Genomic DNA, 15,256 nt, shown 5'->3' on the forward strand with positions numbered 1-15,256 from the left:
CCGGGTTGAGCTTGAGTCTGTTGACACCCATCCAGGCCCCAACAGCCTCCAGGCACCGGCACATCACTTCCACCGCTTCGTTGACTGGGCATGGGGTGGAGATGTAAAGCTGGGTATCATCGGCATATTGATGATACCTCACCCCATGTCCTTGGATGATCTCACCCAGCGGTTTCATGTAGATGTTAAATAGCAAGGGGGAGAGGACCGACCCCTGGGGTACTCCACAAGGGAGAGACCTCGGAGTCGACCTCTGACCCCCCACTAACACCGACTGCGACCGGCCAGAGAGGTAGGAGGAGAACCACTGAAGCACAGTGCCTCCCACCCCCAACCCCTCCAACCGATGCAGAAGGATACCATGGTCGATGGTATCGAAAGCCGCTGAGAGATCGAGGAGCACCAGGACAGAGGATAAACCCCTGTCCCGGGCCCGCCAGAGATCATCCATCAACGCGACCAAAGCGGTTTCCGTGCTGTAACCGGGCCTGAAGCCCGACTGCTGGGGACCTAGATAATCGGCTTCTTCCAAGGACCGCTGGAGCTGGAGTGCCACCACCTTCTCGACAACCTTCCCCATGAAGGGAAGGTTGGAGACTGGACGATAGTTGTTAAGTACTGCTGGGTCCAGGGAAGGCTTCTTGAGGAGGGGGCGCACAAGCGCTTCTTTATAGAGTGATGGAAAAACTCCCCTCCCCAAGGAAGCGTTGGTAATCTCCTGGGCCCAGCTCCATGTCACCTCCCTGCTGGCCGAGACCAACCAGGAGGGACACGGATCCAGTAAACAGGTGGCGGAACTCACAGCTCCAATGGCCTTGTCCACTTCATCAGGTGTCACCAGATCAAACTCTTCCCAGACAGGTGGACAAGTACGTGCCCCAGTCACCTCGACTGACTCGTTGTCAGTCGACTCTGTTTTACAATTGGAGTCGAGGTCGGCCCGGATCTGAGCGACTTTATCAGCGAAAAACGTGTTAAACTCCTCGGCACTACTCTGCAAGGGCTCCCCAACTCCCCCCTGGTTAAGAAGGGAGCGGGTCACCCTAAACAGAGCGGCCGGGCGGGATTCCGCTGATGCAATCAAGGCGGCATGGTACGCGCATCTTGCCGCCTTGAGCGCCACTTTGTAAGTCTTAATAAAAGCTCTTACAAGTGTTCGATCAGATTCAGACCTACTCTTCCTCCATCGCTTCTCTAGACGTCTCTTTTGGCGTTTCAACTCCCGGAGCTCCTCGTTGAACCATGGGGCTCTACGGGGTCTAGCGCCACGGAGAGGTCGCAAAGGCGCAATCCGGTCGAGAGCCTCCGCAGCAGCCGTATTCCAGGCCTCCGCAAGAGACTCCGCCGAACTGTGGATGAGTGCCTCTGGAATAACCCCAAGCGCCGTCTGGAAACCCTCTGGATCCATTAGGCGTCTGGGGCGGAACATCTTCATTGGTTCCGCCTCCCTGCGGGGAAGGATTGGAGCCAGGAAGTCAAGCCGTAGTAGAAAATGGTCTGACCATGACAAAGGCACTGCTTCTAAGCCCCTTAGTCTCAGACCATTGCTCAATTGCTCGGAAAGGAATACCATGTCAGGTGCGTGCCCCCCCTCATGAGTCAGACCCCGTACTACTTGAGTCAGGTCCATGGCTGTCATGGTGGCCATGAACTCCTGTGCCAACCCCGAGGTTTCGCCGAGTGACGGCAGGTTGAAGTCCCCCAAGACAATAAGTCTGGGGAACTCCACCGCCAACCCGGCTACCTCCTCGAGTAGCACAGGCAGGGCTTTTGACACGCAGCTGGGAGGCAGGTACGTGAGAAATAAGCCCACCTGAACCCCTAAGTCCAACCTCATCAAGAGTGACTCGCAACCCGCAATTTCCGGAGCAATGAGTCCACGTAGGCAAAGGCTCTCCCTGGCTATAATAGCCACTCCTCCCCCCCTTCCCTGGGGTCGAGGTTGATGCCATATCTGAAACCCAGCTGGGCAAATTTCAGAGAGAGGAACACCTCCCTCTGGGCCCAGCCAGGTTTCAGTGATACATGCCAGGTCGGCCTCCTCATCCAGGATCAAATCCCGGATGAGGAGAGCTTTATTTACCACCGACCTTTGGGTTATTTATAAAAAATAAAGGTGGGATAAAAATCAAATGATTTAATCTATATATATAAAAGCCAGATATTGCTCACTCATCACGAAATATCGAGAACTGTAAAGCCTGCAAACTTGAAACTTGGCATGCATTGGCTTCTAAGTGCTCGCTAAGAAAGGATTTTTCAAAATGACCGTCAGATCATTAGAATTTCCTATACAGTATTATATTAACCCACACTGATGCTAAGGAATTAAATGTTCTACTCTCCCTCCCCACTTGAAAAGAACTCTATTCCAACTGCCAGTTATCTTATATTAACATGCTCTGATGCTACCACTTCGCTAAATCAGGTGTGGGCGTGGCGAGCGCATGAGTCATCAGCCCTACGGGATGGGAGTTTAGACATTCTAGTTCCCCTCCCCAACTGAAAAGAGCTCTGTACCAAGTCCCAGTTGCCTTATATTAACAGCTCTGATGCTAAGGAGTTACACATAGCTTTAACTGCCAAGGTATCAAGCCCAATCATAACTATTCATTAATTTTCAAGCTTTAATAGTCAATTTATCAAGCCAGATCACATAGTTTCATAGCAAAGCACAGGTATCCAGATACTAGTAATAAATAAATGGGAACCTAAGCAAACCAATGCAAGATATTCTTCAAAGTAGGCCAGAAAAACAGCCTCTATGTTTTGCTACTTCCATTGGCTAAACTGCAGAATGGATTAGTCTTGAGGGAATCAGAGAACCTAATCAGAATAGACTCTAATAGTGGAACTACCATATTTTTTGGAGTATAAATATAAGACGAACTTTAGTTTTTGGAAAGGAAAATAGGGGAAAAAATCTGCCTATCAGGTATTCATCTGGCTAGCATCCTTAGTCTGGTCAGCTTTGGCACATTATTTTATCCCCTGGTTAGGGCTTTAAAAAACTTTCAGAGCAAGTAGCAATGTAAAAACCTAGGGCTGGAAAAAACCTTCAGAGTGAGTAGCAATGAAAAAAGCCTGCAAACTGAGAAGATTGTTAGCACCTTGTTAGAGCTGGAAAAAACCTTCTTCAGAGCAAATAGCAATGAAAAAAGCCTGCAAGGACCTAGGGTTGGAAAAAACCTTCTTTGGAGCGAGTAGCAATGAAAAAAGCCTGCAAACTGAGAAGATTGTTAGCACCTTGTTAGAGCTGGGGAAAAACCTTCTTCAGAGCAAATAGCAATGAAAAAAGCCTGCAAGGATTTAGGGTTGGAAAAAACCTTCTTTGGACTAAGTAGCAATGAAAAAAGCCTGCAAAGACTTAGGGTTGGAAAAAGCCTTATTTGGAGCGAGTAGCAATGAAAAAAAGCCTGCAAGCTGGGAAGAGCCGGGAAAATCATGAGCGCCTTGTTAGGGCTGAAAAAAAGCTTAAAAAAAGCTACATTCGGAGTATAAGACACACCCAAATTTTCAGCCTATTCTAGGGAGGAAAAAGGTGCATCTTATACTCCAAAACATGCGGTAGCTTGTCAGCGTCTTCACTTCCTGCAATGGTGATTTTGTTCATATGCGCACAAGGCAGTATTTGTGGTTTCCCTGTTGACGCATGGGCCCTTCGCTTGCTCAGAGCAGGCTCTGGTCCTTCTGTTGTGACAGAAAGACGAACATTAGTTTTCCTCATCAATTCATCTATTTGTCAATTACAACTCAGTTAGGCCTGGTCTGGACTGCAGGCAGGATGCAGCTGTCAGGAAAGACGTGGATGTATTTATCTCACTTGAAATCGCAATGATTTACTGTCTTCCGCTGTTGCTTCCATGTGTTTGTTCCCTCCTTGACCTAGCAAGGGGAATTGTGGGTATTGTAGTGCCAAGCTCTCTAAGAAAGGACTAGCTCAGTGATGGTGAACCATTTTGTCCTTGGGTGCCGAAAAAGCGTGGGTGTGCACTATCGCACATGTGCAAGTGCCCGCAACCATAATTCAATGCCTGGGGAGGGCAAAAACAGCTTCCCCCTGCCCTCTGGAGGCCAAAAACGGCCTGTTTCCCAACTTCTGGTGGGCCCAATAGGCTCATGTTTTGCCCTCCCCAGGCTCCAAAGGCTTCCCTAGAGCTGGTGGAGGGTAAAAATGTCCTTCCCCATCCCCCCAGAGGCTCTCTGGAAGCCAAAAACTCCCTCGCAGGGCCTCTGTGCAAGCCAAAAATCAGCTGACCGGCATAAACATGCATGTTGGAGCTGAGCTAGGACAACGGCTCGCGGGCCAGCAGATATGGCTCCACGTGTCACCTGTGGCACCCATGCCATAGGTGCGCCATCACTGGACTAGCTTGAGGCTCTGCAGGTCGTAACGCAAGTGGGACACTTACCTCCATATTGGTAGATGGTATTTGGATGCGGCTGGGTGTGAAAACAGGAACAGATCAGCGAAAGCAGAGACAGTTCCTTCATTTTCTCTTTGTAAGCTGGAAAAAAAGCAGAATGAAAATGAAAATTGGGCATGGTTTAATGCACCTTTCCATAATCTAATACTCTCCATGGATTGGCTGATCCAATAAATGCCATCCAGCACGATCAAAATTTGCTTTTTTCTACCCTACTTTGTTGGGCACATAAATATACTTCGATGCGAGAGGATATGGGATGGTCGAAGGGGAATTTTAGGAAGGACGGCTAGAATTACCCCTCAAATGAACTTTGAAACATAGAAACATAGAAGACTGACGGCAGAAAAAGACCTCATGGTCCATCTAGTCTGCCCTTATACTATTTCCTGTATTTTATCTTAGGATGGATCTATGTTTATCCCAGGCATGTTCCAATTCAGTTACTGTGGATTTACCAACCAAGTCTGCTGGAAGTTTGTTCCAAGGATCTACTACTCTTTCAGTAAAATAATATTTTCTCATGTTGCTTTTGATCTTTCCCCCAACTAACTTCAGATTGTGTCCCCTTGTTCTTGTGTTCACTTTCCTATTAAAAACACTTCCCTCCTGAATCCTATTTTACCCTTTAACATATTTAAATGTTTCGATCATGTCCCCCCTTTTCCTTCTGTCCTCCAGACTCTACAGATGGAGTTCATTAAGTCTTTCCTGATACATTTTATGCTTAAGACCTTCCACCATTCTTGTAGCCCGTCTTTGGACCCGTTCAATTTTGTCAATATCTCTTTGTAGGTGAGGTCTCCAGAACTGAACACAGTCTTCCAAATGGGGTCTCACCAGCGCTCTATATAAGGGGAAACATTGAAACATTGATTGGTTTCCTGATGCAATTGATGGGACTGCCCATGTCACCAATTGTGACTCTGAGTGACTAAAATGGGATGAAGAAGCAGAGATAAATAGAAAGTGCCCAAGTGGTAATAGTTTTAGGTTGGAAGGATGCAAGAAAATGGACAGTACAAAATTGGTACCGGTACATGGTAGATCACATTCGGTTTGAAATTATAGATATAAAGATGAATATGGTTAATGAAAACAAATTGTAAGAACTGATGGGATGATGGGATAGGGTTAGAGATTTTATGGTTAGTAGAATTTGAGACCAAGCTATGAAGAATAAATTTGGAATTACTTTATAATATGTGAAGACATATTGATTCTAGTGTAAAAGGCTATACATAAAATATAACGTCAATTTGGTGGTGGGGTTTGAATGTTGTCTGGTGGTGTGGGTGTGTTATATGTTGTGTGTATGTATTCTCATTAAATACTTTGTTCTGTACAAAGTCGAATGTGCACAACAGCATGTGAAATTGATTGTCAATCAGTGTTGCTTCCTAAGTGGACAGTTTCATTTACTTGGAGTTATATTGTGTTGTTTAAGTGTGTCCTTGATTTTTTTTGAGCAGCGTATTACTGAACATCCAAAATATACTATTTAATTCTGTGTATATATAACATGTGTGTACATACATATACACAGGCACACAAAAATATACATTATCTGCTATATAAATTGTATGTGTATGTACATACACCCATGCACAGCTCTTCTAAAATATGCAGTCAGGCGGTAGGGAAAGCAAGTAGGATGCTTGGCTGCATAGCTAGAGGTATAACAAGCAGGAAGAGGGAGATTATGATCCCGCTATATAGAGTGCTGGTGAGACCCCATTTGGAAGACTGTGTTCAGTTCTGGAGACCTCACCTACAAAAAGAGATTGACAAAATTGAACGGGTCCAAAGACGGGCTACAAGAATGGTGGAAGGTCTTAAGCATAAAACCTATCAGAAAAGACTTAATGAACTCAATCTGTATAGTCTGGAGGACAGAAGGAAAAGGGGGACATGATCGCAACATTTAAATATGTGAAAGGGTTAAATAAGATTCAGGAGGGAAGTGTTTTTAATAGGAAAGTGAACCCAAGAACAAGGGGACACAATCTGAAGTTAGTTGGGGGAAAGATCAAAAGCAACATGAGAAAATAGTATTTTACTGAAAGAGTAGCAGATCCTTGGAACAAACTTCCAGCAGACGTGGTTGGTAAATCCACAGTAACTGAATTGAAACATGCCTGGGATGAACATAGATCCATCCTAAGATAAAATACAGAAAATAGTATAAGGGCAGCCTAGATGGACCATGAGGTCTTTTTCTGCCGTCAGTCTTCTATGTTTCTATTATACTCATTCAACCTCATTTACTGTGATAGGAAAAACATACCCAGGGCCCAGAAGGTGAAAAAAGAAAAAAATTCAATTTTTTTCTACCGGTTCTGCGTACCTGACCATACCTATAGAAGCCCATCACTTCACTAGTATCAAAAAAAAATTTACCACGTATGCAGGGTTCTACAACAACTACTTATACCCCTGTCCCCAAAACGCACCTGGAAAAAAATCCATACTTCCGGAAATTGCCTGAACTCTCCATGCATATTAAAAGCGAGGGAATAAATCTCAATGTCTCCTGGGGTGGAAGGCTCCAGGAGAGCATGTTCCATTCGCAATAGGCAAGAAAATAGTTTCTCAGATCGGGGACGCATAAATTACAGAAGCAATAGCCCCAATGCGTGACCAGCATAATTAGGGTCGGGTGATGTTATCGCTGATCAAGTCGAGAAGATAAACTGGAGGCAGCAATTTATCTTCTCTGCGGTGGCCCTGTGCCAAAACACTGGGGCTGCATCTCCTGCCTAATTATCTTCGTTCTTGTCTGTTTGCTTCTGAAAAACTCAAAGAGACGTGGCTTCATTAGTTCATAGAAATATAGAAAACATAGAAGACTGACGGCGGAAAAAGACCTCATGGTCCATCTAGTCTGCCCTTATACTATTTCCTGTATTTGATCTTAGAGTGGATCTATGTTCATCCCAGGCATGTTTAAATTCAGTTACTGTGCATTTACCAACCATGTCTGCTGGAAGTTTGTTCCAAGCATCTACTACTCTTTCAGTAAAATAATATTTTCTCATGTTGCTTTTGATCTTTCCCCCAACTACCGTAACTTCAGATTGTGTCCCCTTGTTCTTGTGTTCACTTTCCTATTAAAAACACTTCCCTCCTGAACTTTATTTAACCCTTTCACATATTTAAATGTTTCGATCATGTCCCCCCCGCTTTCCCTTCTGTCCTCCAGACTATTATTATTATTATTATTATTATTATTATTATTAATTGGATTTGTATGCCGCCCCTCTCCGTAGACTCGGGGCGGCTAACAACAATGATAAAAACAACATGTAACAATCCAATACTAAAACAATTAAAAAACTCAGATTGAGTTCATTAAGTCTTTCCTGATAAGTTTTATGCTTAAGACCTTCCACCATTTTTGTAGCCCGTCTTCGGACCCGTTCAATTTTATCATTTAGTATCATTTTTAGTATCTACATGGAAGTAAGCCTTACTGCATATAGTTTGTTTGTTTGTTTATTTATTTATTTATTTATTTATTTATTCATTCATTCATTCGTCCAATACACAAATACATAGGAAGAAAATAGACGTGGTAATATATATAAAGGTGAAAGTGAACTTAGAGGAGAGGATATATGAAAGGAAGAGAATAGATATGAAAGGTGAAAGAAAGGAAAGACAATTGGACAGGGGATGAAAGGCACACCAGTGCACTTATGTTCTTGTAAATATACTGATAAAAAAAATAAAAAATAAAGGGAACACTCAAATAACGCATCCTAGATCTGAATGAATGAAATACTCTCATTGAATACTTTGTTCTGTACAAAGTTGAATGTGCACAACAGCAGGTGGAATTGATGGTCAATCAGTGCTGCTTCCTAAGTGGACAGTTATACATTCTGGTATCTTGTCAAGTCCTGCTGCGTAGCTCTGTATATCTGGACATAATATCCTGAAACGTAAAGATCCCAGTTCTTCCAGATCAGCAGCAGAAGACAAAGGGCCCAGCTGTTGGGAGAAAACTCATGAGACGAGAGGGGTGTGACCAGCTCCTGGCTTTGGGGACCCTGTTGCTCCATCTCGGCGCCAGCCAGCGATCAGGAGCAATTAGCTGCTTCCTGACAACCAGCAATCCAAAGAGGGGAGGGTCAGTTCTCATGGCAGGGGCTGCATCAGAGAAAGCGACAGGAGAGGAAACCAGGAAAACTCATTTGCCTGAACTTTCCTGGCCGTCCAGTGGGACTGTAATGGAGTGTGTTTTCTTTTCTTTTTTAGGTATAGGCAAAAAACCCAAAATGCACAGGTACAGTATATGTGATACCTTTCTCAACAGTAGTAACTGTGAGAAGGACAACCATTTAAATAGGAGCCAGTCGTGTGCAGCAGCTGCCAAAAAAGCCAACACAGTTCTAGGCTGCATTAGAATCAAGATCATGTGGTGTTAATACTACTTTTAAGGCCACACTTGGAATCCTGCATTCCGTTTTGGTTGTCATGATGTAAAACGGATATTGAGACTCTAGAAAAAGTGCAGAGAAGAGCAACAAAGATTATTTCCTTTCTTTCCTTTTTTCTTTCCTTCCTCTTTCTCTCCTTTCTTTCTGTCTTTCTTCCTTTCCTTCTTTCTTTCTTTTCTCTTTCTCTCTTTCTTTCTTTCCTTCCTTTCTTTCTCTTTTTTCCTTTCCTTCCTTCCTCTTTCTCTCCTTTATTTCTGTCTTTCTTCCTTTCTTCCATTCCTTCCTTTCTTTCTTTTCTCTTTCTCTCTCTCTTTCTTTCCTTCCTTTCTTTTTCTTTCTCTTTTTTCTTTCTTTCCTTCATCCTTTCCTTCCTTTCTTTCCTCTCTCTCTCCTTCCTTCCTCCCTCCCTCCTTCCTTCCTTCCTTCTTGCATTATAAGCTGCCTAGAGTCACTTTGGCTACTGAGATGGGCAGTATGTAATTTTAATAAATAAATACATGCATACATAAAAAGGAGCTATTGCTTTCACTCAAACATCAATTCCTACAGCAGGTACAGTACTGTAATTCTGGGCTGCAATGCTTTTTGTGAATCTGAAAACTGAAGCAGGCGGAGCTGTCCTTTCAGCACCACAGCTGCCTGATTCAGCCATACTCAAGTTAAACCAGTTATGTAAAAGGGATTATTACTATTATTATTATTTATTAGATTTGTATGCTGCCCCTCTCTGCAGACTCGGGGTGGTTCACAGCAGTAATAAAACAATATACAGTAACAAATCTAATATTAAAAGCCTAAAATAACAAATCTAATATTAAAAGTCTAAAAACCCATTATTTAAAAAGCATACACACCAACATACCATACATAAAACTACATAGGCAAGGGAGTCTTCGGAGAGGGACGGCATACAAATCTAAATAATAAATAAATGAATGAATAATAAGATATCTCAGTTCCCCCATGCCTGACGGCAGAGGTGGGTTTTAAGGAGATTACGAAAGGCAGGGATCGTGTGTGTGTGTGTGTGTGTGTGTGTGTGTGTGTGTGTGAGAGAGAGAGAGAGAGAGAGAGAGAGAGAGAGAGAGAGAGAGAGAGAGAGAGATTGTTGAACAACTTTTGTTTAAGCATAGATCTATCCTGGCATCTGAATATCTATTCCAAGCTTTTATTGCCACTCTGCTGGTTTGTGACCTCTTGCATGTTGTTTTACTGCTGATCTTTGATCCTCCTACAAGGCAGAAAAAATCGGCCACTTAAACCTCTCTTTACCATTTCCAAGGCTGGCTGTTGCATTTCCAAAGCACCTGAGGGCAGGGCAAGAAGCAATGGATAGAAACTAATCAAGACCAACCTAGAACTAAAGACAAATTTCCTGGCAGAATAATTAACCAGTGAAACGACTTGCCTCCAGATGTTGTGAGTGCTCCAACACTGGAGATTTTTAACCAAAGATTGAACAACAATTTGTCTGAAATAGTTTGGCGGTTGGACTAGAACAGTGATTTTCAACCTTTTTTGTGCCGCGGCACATTTTTTACATTTACGAAACCCTGGGGCACATTGAGCGGGGGGAGGGTGGGGGCTAAAAAAAGTTTGGACAAAAAAATTCTCTCTCTCTCTTCTTCCCTTTCGCTCTATTTCTCTTTCTCTCCCTTCCTTCTTTCTCCATCCTTCTTTCTCTCTTCCGTCCTTCCTCTCTTTTTTGCTCTCTTTCTCTCTCCCTCCCTCTATGTCTTTCTCTCTCTCTCCTTCCCTCCCTCTCTTTCTCTCTATCTATTGCTTTCATTCTCTCTCTTTCCCTCTTTCTTTCTTTCTCTTGTTCTCTTTCTCTCTCTCTTGCTTTTTCTCTCTCTTTTGTTCTCTTTCTCTCTCGCTCTTTCTTTCTCTCGCTTTCTTTCTTTCTCTCTCTCTCTCTTGCTTTCTTTCTCTTTTGCTTTCTTTCTCTCTCTGAGCTTCGCGGCACACCTGACCATGTCTCACGGCACACTAGTGTGCCACGGCACACTGGTTGAAAAACACTGGACTAGAAGACCTCTCTGAAGTCCCTTCCAAATCTGTTAGCCTGATATCAGGGATCTTCAAGCAACAAATTAGGAGTTTTTCTGTGAGTTGCTGAATACTGCTAGTTTTTTTCTCATCATTCCTATCACCCATCTCCTCCCACTTATGACTGTATGATTGTAACTTGTTGCTTGTAGCCTTATGCTACAAGCTATTTATATTAATATTGATTATTTCCTAACTGCTTATTTGAACCCTATGACAATCCTTAAGTGTTGTACTTCTTGACAAATGTTTCTTTTCTTTTATGTACACTGAGAGCATATACACCAAACACAAATTCCTTGTGTGCATAGTTCCCTCTAAGCTGAGCAGTGAGCAATCGCTCACTTAAAAATCATCATCAACTCAGAGTTTTCCAAACCTGCCCAGAAGCCGAGAGGGAAAGAGTGAGAGGGAAGGAGAAAGAGAGGAAGAGAGGAAGAGAGAGAAACAGATAGAAAAAAGAGAGGAAGGAAAAGAGAAAGAAAAAGAATGGGAGTAAGGAAGAGAGAAAGAAAATCAAAATCTAGTTTGAAACTAGCTCAACTATTTAAGTGGCATTTTGATATTGATAGAGTTGCCCTATTATGAGCTCACTGTTATAGACACACAGTGCAGTATTTTATTTTGAAATTCTCTGAGGCAAAACAGGGTGGGTTTTTTATTTGTTTGTTTGTTTGTTTATCTATTTATTTATTTATTTAATATTTCTGTGCCGCCCAGTTCTGAAAAAAAATTAGAGGGAACACTGCTTGTGTGTCCAATCACACTTGACCAATGAAAAATTGTGTTCTGTTCTGTTCCGTTCCATTCCATTCTGTTTTATTCTATCTGAATGCAATATTGCAGGCTATCTCACTGCCCACTGCTAACAGTTCAATCCTGACCATCCCAAGGTCACCCCAGCCTTCTATCCTTCCGAGGTCAATAAAATGAAGACCCAGATTGTTGGGGGAAAGAGGCTGACTCTGAAAACCACTTAGAGAGGGCTGTAAAGCACTATGAAGTGCTATCTAAGTGGTATTGCTATTGTGGAAGTGATTTACCATGGCTTCTTTTGCCATTGTTTTCCACTCTGGTCTCTCGGTCTATCTTGATAATCTTCAGAATTCTCCCATCCAAGGGCTAGCTAGGTGCAACTTTGCTGAGCTCATCGAAATAGCTCAGCTGCTATTTCTGCTGATGTGGCTCATCCCATTTACGGCTTTCTATGTCGATCTCATCCACATCAGTGGTTGCATTTCTCAAAGATTGCCAAAGCTCCCATTTTAGGAATGGAAGCAATCCACTTGGGCATAGAAACATAGAAACATAGAAGACCGACGGCAGAAAAAGACCTCATGGTCCATCTAGTCTGCCCTTATACTATTTCCTGTATTTTATCTTAGGATGGATATATGTTTATCCCAGGCATGTTTCAATTCAGTTCCTGTGGATTTACCAACCACGTCTGCTGGAAGTTTGTTCCAAGGATCTACTACTCTTTCAGTAAAATAATATTTCCTCATGTTGCTTTTGATCTTTCCCCCAACTAACTTCAGATTGTGTCCCCTTGTTCTTGTGTTCACTTTCCTGTTAAAAACACTTCCCTCCTGGACCTTATTTAACCCTTTAACCTATTTAAATGTTTTGATCATGTCCCCCCTTTCCCTTCTGTCCTCCAGACTATACAGATTGAGTTCATGAAGTCTTTCCTGATACGTTTTATGCTTAAGACCTTCCACCATTCTTGTAGCCCGTCTTTGGACCCGTTCCATTTTGTCAATATCTTTTTGTAGGTGAGGTCTCCAGAACTGAACACAGTATTCCAAATGGGGTCTCACCAGCGCTCTATATAGCAGGATCATAATCTCCCTCTTCCTGCTTGTTATACCTCTAGCTATGCAGCCAAGCATCCTACTTGCTTTTGGGCACCCAATTAAGAATTTTCTTCTCGTCTCTCTTCCCCCATTTCTTTAATTGCGTTGCTGTTCAGTAATCAGCTTGAAATAGAACAAGCTGTGGCAGAACAATCTCTGTCTGAAATGGTATCGAAGTCCAGACCTCCAAATTGCAGCCCACATTACTTCTAAAAGACATGTAAAGACATCTCACAACGGGAAAAAGACATATAATTCAGGAAAGATAACAACATTTCAAAGTAAAATATAAATAAATCAAATTTTAAAACCCTGCAGGATTCTGAGCAAAGGCCTCAAAATCTTGGGTCTTCTGACAAGCCCAAAATATTTCGATTCTTTTAAGAAATATGCATTTTATATGCATCAAGAGTTGTCTATTTATTTTTTATTTTTTATTTATTTGTTTGTTTTATCAAGTACGTATTGGTGGTTTACAAAGATGTAATAATGTTCATATACATGATACCAGTAAGAAGAAACATTAGGACACGGGACGGAAGGCACACTAGTGCACTTATGCACACCCCTTACTGACCTCTTAGGAATTGGGTGAGGTCAACAGTGGATAATCTAAAGGTAAAGTTTTGGGGGGTTAGGTGAAGATATTACAGAGTCAGGTAATTAGTTCCATGCATCAGCTACTTGGTTACTAAAGTCGTATTTCCTGCAGTTGAATTTACAGCAGATTTCTTTAAGTTTGTATCTGTAGTGTGCTCGTGCGTTATTGTGGTTGAAGCTGAAGTAATCGTTGACAGGAAGGACATTGTAGCAGATGATTTTATGGGCTATGCTTAGGTTGTGTTTAAAACAACATAGTTCTAAGCTTTCTAAATCTAGTTGTGTAGGGTATTCTGTTGCGAGTGGCGGAGTGGAGGGCTCTTCTAGTAAAGTATCTCTGGACATTTTCTAGAGTGTTTGTGTCCGAAATGTGGTGTGGGTTCCAGACAGTTGAGCTGCATTCAAGGATTGGTCTGGCGAAAGACCAATATATTGGAGCCAGCAGCTGCGTTGAGCAGTTGTGTTATATCAGACTCAAACTCAACCCTGATAAGACGGAGTGGCTGTGGGTTTTGCCCCCCAAGGACAATTCCATGTGCCCATCCATTACCCTGGGGGGGGGAGTTATTGACCCCCTCAGAGAGGGTCCGCAACTTGGGCGTCCTCCTTGATCCACAGCTCACATTAGAGAAACACCTTTCAGCTGTGGCGAGGGGGGCGTTTGCCCAGGTTCGCCCGGTGCACCAGTTGCGGCCCTATTTGGACCGGGAGTCACTGCTCACAGTCACTCATGCCCTCATCACCTCGAGGCTCGACTACTGTAACCCTCTCTACATGGGGCTACCTTTGAAAAGTGTTCGGAAATTTCAGATCGTGCAGAATGCAGCTGCGAGAGCAATCATGGGCTTTCCCAGCTATGCCCATGTCACACCAACACTCCGCAGTCTGCATTGGTTGCCGATCAGTTTCCGGTCACAATTCAAAGTTTTGGTTATGACCTATAAAGCCCTTCATGGCACCGGGCCAGATTATCTCAGGGACCGCCTTCAGCCACACAAATCCCAGCGACCAGTTAGGTCCCACAGAGTGGGCCTTCTCCGGGTCCCGTCAACTAAACAATGTCGGTTGGCGGGGCCCAGGGGAAGAGCCTTCTCTGTGGCGGCCCTGACCCTCTGGAACCAACTCCCCCCAGAGATTAGAATAGCCCCCACCCTCCTTGCCTTTCGTAAGCTCCTCAAAACCCACCTCTGCCGTCAGGCATGGGGGAATTAAGATAATCTTTCCCCCTGAGCTTCTACAATTTATGCATGGTATATTTGTATATATGATTGGTTTTATAACAAGGGTTTTTAGCTGTTGTAGTATTGGATTTTTACATTCTGTTTTTTGTCACTGTTGTTAGCTGTCCCGAGTTCACGGAGAGGGGCGGCATACAATTCCAATAAATAAATAAAATAAATAAATATATCAGTCTTCAAACTTGGCCACTTAAAGACTTTGTGGACTTCAACTCCCAGAATTCTCCAGCCAGGTTTGGGGACAAGTTTGGGGACCCTTGTGTTATATTGTAGCTTTGCCACCTTAAGACTTGGAAGACATTATGAAGCCAACTGCGAGAAAAGCTGGTCTCCAAAGGGCTCGTTTCAGATTTACATGCGTACAGATGTATAGATCAGAAAATCAATAATGCGCATTGATAGAGAGAGAAGGGACAGCAGAGGGAATAAATGGGAATAAGTAGCAGCCCTTAATGAGGGGAAACCGGAGGAACAATGCCAGCCCTAGAATGGGAAACATCTCAATTATTGCCTGAAGCAGTCTATGCCACCGATCAATGGTTCATTTTTGGTTCAGATTGATGGACGCATAAAAACCTTCTAACCTTGCTATCGATTTTCCCTGTAAATCTGAGGACTTTGCTTTCTCGCTAAGTCTCGTTCAC

The 15,256-nt window shown here is 43.2% G+C and overlaps 1 protein-coding gene across 1 annotated transcript in view; it reads right to left on the bottom strand.

Moving 5' to 3' along the window:
- STMN3 (stathmin 3) overlaps nt 1-15,256 on the bottom strand; it is a 51,125-nt gene that overhangs the window by 21,101 nt on the left and 14,768 nt on the right. The window contains exon 2 of the mRNA XM_070748763.1: nt 4,413-4,508. Within this exon, the coding sequence (XP_070604864.1) occupies nt 4,413-4,508 (96 nt within the window). The remainder of the gene's footprint in view (nt 1-4,412; nt 4,509-15,256) is intronic.

This window comes from Erythrolamprus reginae, chromosome 3 (assembly GCF_031021105.1).
Source record: "Erythrolamprus reginae isolate rEryReg1 chromosome 3, rEryReg1.hap1, whole genome shotgun sequence".
Lineage (NCBI taxonomy): Eukaryota > Metazoa > Chordata > Lepidosauria > Squamata > Dipsadidae > Erythrolamprus > Erythrolamprus reginae.